Source organism: Carassius carassius, chromosome 9 (assembly GCF_963082965.1).
Source record: "Carassius carassius chromosome 9, fCarCar2.1, whole genome shotgun sequence".
NCBI classification, from domain to species: Eukaryota; Metazoa; Chordata; class Actinopteri; order Cypriniformes; family Cyprinidae; genus Carassius; species Carassius carassius.
The window spans coordinates 17,136,941-17,146,379 of NC_081763.1; the positions used below are offsets into that span (position 1 = coordinate 17,136,941).

Genomic DNA, 9,439 nt, shown 5'->3' on the forward strand with positions numbered 1-9,439 from the left:
CTTAACCACAGACAATGTCACAGATGTCTTACCTGTGGGCTAAGGAGAAGAAGAACTGGACTGTTACCCAGTGGTCCAAAGTCCTCTTTTCAGATGAGAGCAAGTTTTGTATTTCATTTGGAAATCAAGGTCTTAGAGTCTGTAATGATTTGGGGTGCAATGTCATCTGCTGGTGTTGGTCCATTGTGTTTTTTGAAAACCAAAGTCACTGCACCCATTTACCAAGAAATTTTGGAGCATTTAATGCTTCCTTCTGCTGACCAGCTTTTTGAAGATGCTGATTTGTGATTTCATTTTCCAGCAGGATTTGGCACCTGCCCACACTGCAAAAAGCACCAAAAGTTGGTTAAATGACCTTGGTGTTGGTGTGCTTGACTGGCCAGCAAACTCACCAGACCTGAACCTCAGAGACTCTAAAAAAAATGACCTGGGCTTCCATACCACCTCAGCAGTGCCCACAAACTGATCACCTCTATGCCACACCAAATTGAGGCCGTAATTAAAGCAAAATGAGCCCCTATCAAATATTGGATACATATACAGTAAACATACTTTCCAGAAGGCCAACAATTCACAAATGTTTTTTTTTTGGGGGGGGGGGTCTTATGAAGTGTTCTAATTTGTTGAGATTTGTTTTGAATTAGTGTTTTTTTTTTGTTGTTGTTAAATGTGAACCAAAATCATCACAATGAAAAGAATTAAAGTCTTAAAACTACTTCAGTCTGTGTGCATTACATTTAATACACAAGTTTCACAATTTGAGTTGAATTACAGAAATAAATGAACTTTTCCACGACATTCTAACTTATTGAGATGTACCTGTACAGTGGTTTGTATTTACTGTTGAATTGTAGCAATACAAGACAATATAAAACAGCCAAAACTAAGCTGTTCTTAAGATAACATCCACAGTACCTGACCATGCTGACATCATCAGAGATGCGTCACCAGATATCTTAGGCTAACATGGGTGTGACATTTGCCTTCCCTTGTTTGTTAAGAGTATTACAATGTGTTGCTAAAGCATGTATGTTAAACCAGTGACCTACATGACCTTGTGCCAGACAATTGATCACCAAATAGTGCACAACTGCAGAGTTTGCACTCAATGTAAATACAGTTCTTTTGACATTTTGGAAGAGGGAGTTTTCAGTCTTGCAAGAGAAATGACAGAAAGAGTTGAAGAGATGGTGATGGATGAATTGGCAGAGATAAAGGAAATGATACACAGGAAGAAGGGAGTGTGCTTTTGTAGACCACAAGTGCAGTACAGATATTGCAAAGGAAGCAAGTGTAAAGTCCTTCAGAGTTCAAATGTCTTTTTTTTTTTTTTTCAATAGACTAGAGCATAATTTCAAATGTTTTTGAAACAGTCAGGCTTGAAAAAGCTTGTCCAAATATAACGTATTCAAGTAAACTAGGCATACTTTCTTCCATTTAAATGATGGGGGAAAGGGTATAATAGGGCTAAAATATCCCAATTTCACCTTATATAATTGATATTATAGTCAATCTTCATAATCCCTGCAGTGTATGTACACTCACGTACATTTGTACATGGCGGATATTATGAAGCTTGACCATCGGTGCCCTCTGCTGGGAAAATGTGCCCATTACTTAGTGAAAACGAGGCTGAAGAACATATACATTTTAATAACACGTTCGGGACAAATCTGAAATGACAATAGCTTAATATCAAATAATGGTACATTCATTAAATAAGTAATTTATTATGTACATAACATGGACAACTTCAACCTGATAAATCTTAATGCTAACTGGCATCACAATATTTACAAGATATACATATTAATTATATATTTTTTAAATCCTACAGTTCCAAAGATGACAAATGTGTGTTAGTCAAATGGAATGATACAAAAAGAAAAAATGCTTTGAAATGTAGCTTACTTGAAATGTTTTTCATTGAAAATAAAATGGAACTCTCACTTAAACAGGAGCAGAAAAATCCTACAGTTACCAAGAACACAATACAAACTGTTTCATGTTTAGATATACAGGTAAAATCTTTGCCAGGCTTTTTACTGCAACATTTCTCGTAAGCGTTAAATAAATAGGAAAACCTTTTTTTACAGAACGCCGGACCACAACACCCGCGTGTAAGCGAACCCTGAGGCTGCACACACAGACCTGTGTAGGTGACCTCCGAGTGGTGAGAGGGAGGGCTGAGAATTAGCACCCTGAGAACCTCATTCATCATTTCCAGCTCATTCAGTCCACTGTAACCCTCAACGTCCCTTTGGCTACTGTTGGTACTTCAGTCTGTGTGCAACAGTTTAGAAAGATCATCGATCAGCTTCAGTCATGTTGTTCAGTGTGGCTGATGATCTTCTTCTTGCGTGCAGATGCCAGGTCATAGAAAGGGTCTTTTGTGATACAAGCTCTAATAACAAAAGAGGAAACGGTTAGACTCAGATGCCCAGTTTTTTATTCTCAGTTCCCCTGTCAATACTAACATATATATACTGTAGAATTGTAATTGTATTGTTTGACTAAATGTGTGCACATTTCTAACATACTTGACATCCTCTTTCACATGACCTACAAAAACACATGGCTAAACTCATGAAAAGTCAATTGTTACATCTTAGCGTCTGCATCATATTTGTCTGTAATATTTTCTTGATTTTATTTTCTTTCTTTTTTTTTTAATCGTCATGTTGTGTTCTGGTCATTTTGAGAGAATTCAAAAGGACCCAGAGAGGATTCTTATTCCTAAAAATAAATACAAGTTAATTAGACTAAATTCGACTACAAATTAGATATTAGACTAAAACTTACTGACTTTGATCACACATGATATAACAACTTCCCAATATTTTTTTTTTATTTTTTCAGATTAATGAGGTCTACAAACTATCACTTCCTAAAGTGATAATAGTAATAGTGATAATATAGCATAAAGAGAGATTTACAATAAATTGTTAAAAGGCTGGTCATTTTTGACACCAAAATTAGGTAAAAAGCACAGAACAAGGTTTAAATCATTTATGTGTAAAGTGCTTTTAATTCACCACTGTGTATGAACTTTTAGTAATATAATTTTTTATTAATACTTTATTATCGATGTGGTTTGAATCTGTAAACACTGGATGTCATGTTTTTTGGGGGGTTCAAACTAGAGTTGTGTGCCATTCAAAGATTGCAAATGATATCCAAATCAAGCCTGTTTATTTCTAATTTGTTCAGCTGAATGAAGTGTTGTCTAGTACCTGATGGCCTGGATCCAGTCAGCACGCTCCTCTTCAAAAGCAGCACGGAGTCTGTAGGAGTGATGTTTGCCCATCACAACTCTCCCGTCTGTTTCTGTTTTACATGCCTTTATCGTCTCTCCTTTACGATGAGGGCTGAACAACTCCAAACAGAACTGAACGCACACATTTTACAAGACAAAATGCATATGCTGTCATTTTCAAAAGGTTAAGTTCCGTGGATATAATACCATGTCATATCACAAAAATGTAAATGTCACTCGGTATTACAAGATGCTGACTATGAAAGAAAAACAGAAATCAAGATCTGAGCAAATCTAGAATGTGCTCGCAGAGGTACAGTTATCACTCAGAGCTGACTAAAAGAAGCATAAAGCAGCAGGTGTAATAGAGTCTAGAGAAACACTATCTATATGGATCTGTGATAACATATGAGGTGGAATGGGGGAAAAAAACATGGGGAAAATACCTGTTTGTTTGTATCCTCCACTTCTCTAATACTTAAGTTCTCTAGCGGAATGATTCCTTTTGGTTCTTTGTCCTAGAGAGGGGAAAGATTGCCTTTGAATGATTTCATTTTTAATATTATTGTAAACAGTTGGATAAACAGTCATTTTAAATGGATTTGTTTTGTCTAAGCGAACTTGACATTTTTGTAAAGGTATACTAACAGTGGTATATTGGAAATAGTAGAGACAGCTGTCAGTCAAAATGAACCACCTCCGCTTCCAGGTCTTTATTCTGCCACCTATGGATTAACCAGAATTATTAGTAACATTTAGAAAAACAAAGATGGCAGAAAAGAACAGTCACATAACAATTAGTTCCAGTCCTCTAACCTGATTGCCTGAGCTGGACCAATCAAATTATACCAACAGAACTGATGTAAAATGCTTATTTAAAATGCATATTAAAGGCACTAAGAACGAAAACTATAAAGATAGCTATATTAGCCTCCACACCAGCGGACGATATCTTCCGTTTATTCCAAGCGCACACTGCTCTGCTGCTTTACATTCTCAAGCTCATTATAGCAGGGTTGATTCTGATTGGCTCTCAATGTTTTACCATTCATCAACTGGAAAAAAATCGCTCTGAAAGTGATTCCAACGATAACATTTCTCTGAGCACTTACAGTTAACGTTATTGCTGTTGTGTGGGCTCTGCTATTTTATAATTATTGAGAACGATTTTTAGAACTATGTCTTTATGGTTGTCTTTCTAGTTAAGGTCCTTGGTGTGAACAGGCCTTGGGAGTAGTTTATAATAGCGATGAAGCTGCCACAAGCTTCACTCCGAGGTCATGAACAAATGTTTTTCATGTTAATAGAACGCTCATTTAAAGTTATCTGGTCTCTAATAAAGTTCTTAAAAACACTATTTGTGCATCTGTCATGGAACTTTTTTTTCCCTGAGACATTTATAATGATACTAATCTTTTCAAAATTATAAAAAATAAATAAAACATTTTAAGAAAGATGTGAATGTTAAGAGAATGTTTTCATGACTTAATGGAAATGCTAGGAAAAAATGTTCCAAGAATATGTTTTTAATCTGGGTAATGGTTCCTATGCTATTATAAATACATACAACAATTCGTGAGTATGAACAGTGCACAAGTGTAACAAACCTTCTTTTAGAAGCCAGCCCTCTCGGTCAGGATTAAAGAAGGTGTGAGTCAGATCATTGCCGTCATCTTCTGGGATCTTAAAGGGTTCATTCTTAATGCTCTCATAAAGTTTCTACAGGATGTTTCAATAAAGAGAAACTATTAACACTTTATCATTGTATAAGACAAAACTGATTGGGAAAAAAAGTGCTATAAAATAACTAAAAATAAAAATACAATTATTTTTTCCTTGGAAATGTACATGACTGTTCAAAATGTAATTTATCCCTGTATGACAAAGCTGAATTTTAAGCAGTCATTACTCCAGTCTTCAGTGTCTTATGATTCTTCTTAAATCATTCTAATATGCTGATATGCTGCTCAAGTAACATTTCTTGTTATTATTCATGTCAAAATAAGTTGTGCTGCTTAATATTTTTATGTAAACCTTGCTGAATAAAAGCATTCAAACTCAAACTTTTGAACAATAATGTATATGAATGAAAAAAACCTTTCATATTATCACATATACTCTATATGTGAGTGTTTGGTCTGGTAAACTTGCGTTGAAAACCTCTCTCACCTCGAGTAGTTCATCAGGAAGATCTTCTCCATGGTTGATTCCTCTGTTCATGCTGATGAAACGTTCTAGTGTAGTCTTGTCTTTCACATTGGGGTTGTGTAAGCTCGTGTTGAGCATGATGATAGCGAAGGAAAGGATGTAACAGGTGTCTGCAACACACAAATTCACATGTTTCCAAATGTCTACATGTAAGTAATCTATAACAATGGTTCTCAATTAGATTTACTTCAGGAACTAGATATTAATGCCTTTAAAGTCAAACACTGAAATGTAGTGATATTTGCAAGAATTACAAAAAGGCCCGACAACATTTTAGGCCCAACAATTATTAACAAGACATAGGCTGGATAGGGAAACATAACCAATTTGGTTTCTAAAATGTCTCTTGAATTTGGATGTTTTCTTTCTTTTGGCAGTCAAATACAAATCCTATCTTCCAAATATAATGGCAATCTACCTGTGGACTGAAAAACCCCAGCGTTACAGGTGCAGTAGCGCAAAGCAAAGGCCTCCATCATGCGGTCGATCTTCTGAGCCTCACCAGGTAGACGGAAACTCCACAGGAACTGCCTATGTTCCCCCAAAATTGGTTATTATCTGAATATGTATATGGGATTATGTATGGGAGTGAAACAGGAAGAAGAGACTCTCTATTCACCTCAAAGCCTGAACCAGATTAAGATTTGAGAACTCATGAAGGTGAACAAAAGCCTGCAGGGTCTGAAGGTGGATCTCCTCCCTATGGATACAAAAAATCCCTATGAAATCTTTTTTTTCTATATCAAAGCCATAAGCAGTATGCGCCACAAACATCCTCATCATCATACCTTTCTCCTAAAAAGTTGCCAATAGCCGTTTTATTGAGGCCTTCCTCTTTATAGAGGAACTCGGCCACAGCCTCTGGTTTCCACTCCAAAAGCTCATTATCCACAAGGTACTGGATACCCTGGAAATAAATGCCCACAATTACTGAATGAAATCACCACAGACCATTGGCAGCACTGTAAGCAAAAATAAATTACCAAACAGGAAATAAGATACAGATCATGACGCATGATTTGCTGTTGGTTTAACAGCTACATCAATTGCAATTTTTATCAGTGAAATGCGCAAACATTATCTTTTATATACAGATTTCATATCAGTCATGGGGAAGTTTTTTACTAGTTCAAAACTGGACTAGTAAAGCAGTTGTTTTTTTACTGACCATTTATACCGAGCTACTCGGAAAATGCAGTGCAGCTTCTGCTTACTTGTTCTACAGAAAACACAGGATGTGGTTCTATCTTTCTCTGTCTCCTTCCACCCCCTCTTCCTCTAACCTAGTTTAGCTGAATCTCCTTATAGCTGTAAAGCTGTTGCCCAACATGCATTACGTTGTTATGTTGCATGCAACTCAAATGATTCATGGTTCATACCTTTTTTGGGTCCATGTTAAACTTCTTTTTTCCACACTGGATTCTCTTGTTCTTCATAACATTTTTACTAGAGGAAAAGTACAAAATTTACATTATGACAGGAATGAAATGCTTCAGAAAACATTTCCCGCATGCCATGACAATATAGTGTTGATTCAGCTAAATCATGATGTGATCTCATTATTTTCTGTGGCGAGCATGTCCACATACAAAATTAGCGATGTCACATGAAGAGTTGAAGCTCTTCTCGTAAAAACCGATACCAAGAAACAGGAAACAGATACAAGCCCATGCTTAAAGGTGCAAATAAACCTGTGAATGTGAACCGTGCATTTGTGGCAGAATTCGTTTCAAGGAAGATACTGCAGCTTCTAATGCACATGAAAGTATTATGTATGTACACACAGGCATGTAATGTTAAATAAAATACTAAATTAAATTAGCACCTTTTTCTGACTAGTGATTATGGAATGCGCATTAAGTTTGAAATCCTAATCTACTGTTACATGCTTGGCTCTAGGAATTCACATTTTGTGTGTTCTGTTTCGCTGAAACATGGATTCAGATTGCTATGAGAAAGAGGTTATTTTATATTTTTAGACATACTAACCTTAATCTAAACAACATATACTATAACATATGTGAACATTATGAAAGTGGATATGAAAATGACCACAATTATTAAACGCTGCCATTAAAAGCAGTGCAATACAGAAAGAAACTACACAGTGAAATTAATATGTAGGAAATGTCCAAATGCTGGGTTTATCGATCCTTTTTCTAGTTGCTATGGTAATTCAGAGGTGACTCGTGATATCGGTGAATACTCACTTCTCATCATCGGCCTCCATCGTTTGAATTTCTGTCATCATGTTTTCGATCTCCAGCCTGAGTTTCTGCAAGAGTGAAGACATTGATCAGCCAAAGCTCTTTCTTAACTTGATGACATATAGTTTACAAAACGTTTTGCAAGACATTTTTCAGGCAGAAAATGTTATTTATTTGATTAAAACCCTTTTTCTATACTATATGCAGAATGATACTATAAAACCATATACCTGAATATCATCTAGAATCACATGCTTATGGACGTCAGTCTGCCTCTTGTCATTTGAATTGAAAGCTAAAGGTGCTGGGGATGACATGGGAGCACAAATAGATCAGCAGTTAGCAACAGTCTCACATCAGATCCGTAATCTCACACCCATGCAGAACAGGGAAAAGCAAAATAGAGAAGAAGGAAAAACTAAAGTGCAAACACAGTCCATATTTCTCAGCTAAATATATCTCTGCTACTTCAGTTTTGGAGAACCGCCCCACATAAGATGTATTTTGGTCTATTGGTTGTTGCATTTACTCAACACTGAAATTTCTCTGGATGCTAGGTAAGAGCATATGATTATATTGTAAACTATCATTAAGTCTCAGTTAGCATTTACAGTTTAAAAGCTATCCAAATCTTGCATTATTATTATTATTATTATTATTTATTTTCTACTAATTTTTGTTGATTTAATATCACACATAAGCCTTTACAAAAAAGTCCAGCGAGGAAGTTTGGTTAAAGGTTATATCACAGGAGTCCCACTACAGGAGCAATAGGATGTTTTGCTTTAAAAATCCCTTATTCACTGTTGAGCTCAGAGCCAGAAGTACTACAGCAGACACAGACCTTAAGAAACTGATTAAGGAAGAACATACCTTTCCCCCAGAGGAAGCTGTCCTTTCTTTGGGTTCCCATGCTGGTTGTGCTGCAGGGAGACTGCATTAAAACAGGAAGATCAGCCTCAGAGTCAGTGCACAGACACAGATCAGTGCATATACCAAGAAAAGTGTTCATATCATATAACAGACTGTATTAAAATTATTAAAATATTATGACAATGTCTTGATGAAGTCCGTTTTTCAGCATACAGGTATATATATATATATATATATATATATATATATATATATATATATATATATATATATATATATATATATATATATATAGGCTTATATTCTTAAATAATTTTTAATGTGCTAAAAAAATAATAGTAATCCCTGCATCAACCTAACTGACGGAAAATAAGACATAAGTAACATAATAAACATCTTAAAAGCGATTACTTTGACTGGTGAGAGGTTGTAGGTGTAAAACTTATTTCTTACAATAAGAAACGATACAAATGCAGGCAAAAAAGTTTTTTCAAAGCAATGGAAAGTGGTGGAAACGCATACCTTCATATGTGTAACTCAGTGAGCAGGTACTCGGAGTCGTACAGTACGAATGTAAACGTGAACTGCGCTTTGATTGATGAAGACGCGCTGTGTTCTTGCGCGAGGAGGGTGGTGACGTCACGGCTTGATAGACAGCTGAGCTTTCAGAACTGCTGTCCTTAGCGTTTCCTCTCCATTTCACGATTTTATTCTTTCACAAATGTCAATTAGTTTTTTTTTTTTAAATCACATTTCAATTCAGAAAATGCACTGAACAAGAGAATCTTCCTGCCCACAGTAAAAAAAAAAAAAAACTACAACATAGTTTGGTAGGCTGATAAATAGTCAATTATGATAAATTCTAATTAATAAATTACAAAGTTCCAATCTTTCT

At 35.7% G+C, this 9,439-nt stretch overlaps 1 protein-coding gene across 1 annotated transcript; it reads right to left on the bottom strand.

Annotated features, from left to right (window-relative positions):
* Window positions 1-1,710: 1,710 nt before the first annotated feature.
* LOC132149100 (cytohesin-3-like) lies at window positions 1,711-9,205 on the bottom strand. The gene is made up of 14 exons (XM_059558043.1): window positions 9,067-9,205; window positions 8,545-8,605; window positions 7,902-7,975; window positions 7,675-7,739; window positions 6,844-6,910; window positions 6,253-6,371; window positions 6,084-6,164; window positions 5,883-5,995; window positions 5,426-5,574; window positions 4,864-4,975; window positions 3,905-3,981; window positions 3,703-3,774; window positions 3,234-3,388; window positions 1,711-2,404 (listed from the first exon to the last, which is right to left on the bottom strand). Exons 1-14 carry the CDS (start codon window positions 9,070-9,072, stop codon window positions 2,320-2,322), a joined length of 1,236 nt encoding a protein of 411 aa, XP_059414026.1. The 5' UTR covers window positions 9,073-9,205; the 3' UTR covers window positions 1,711-2,319.
* Window positions 9,206-9,439: the final 234 nt, after the last annotated feature.

Bases quoted from the DNA above. Each gene is read 5' to 3' on its own strand.
- LOC132149100 (XM_059558043.1), bottom strand. The intron at 6,372-6,843 runs GTATGAACCATG...ATTTATTTCCAG, and splicing joins TTAACATGGACCCAAAAAAG to GGTATCCAGTACCTTGTGGA. The intron at 3,389-3,702 runs GTATTTTCCCCA...GTGTGCGTTCAG, and splicing joins TGGAGGATACAAACAAACAG to TTCTGTTTGGAGTTGTTCAG.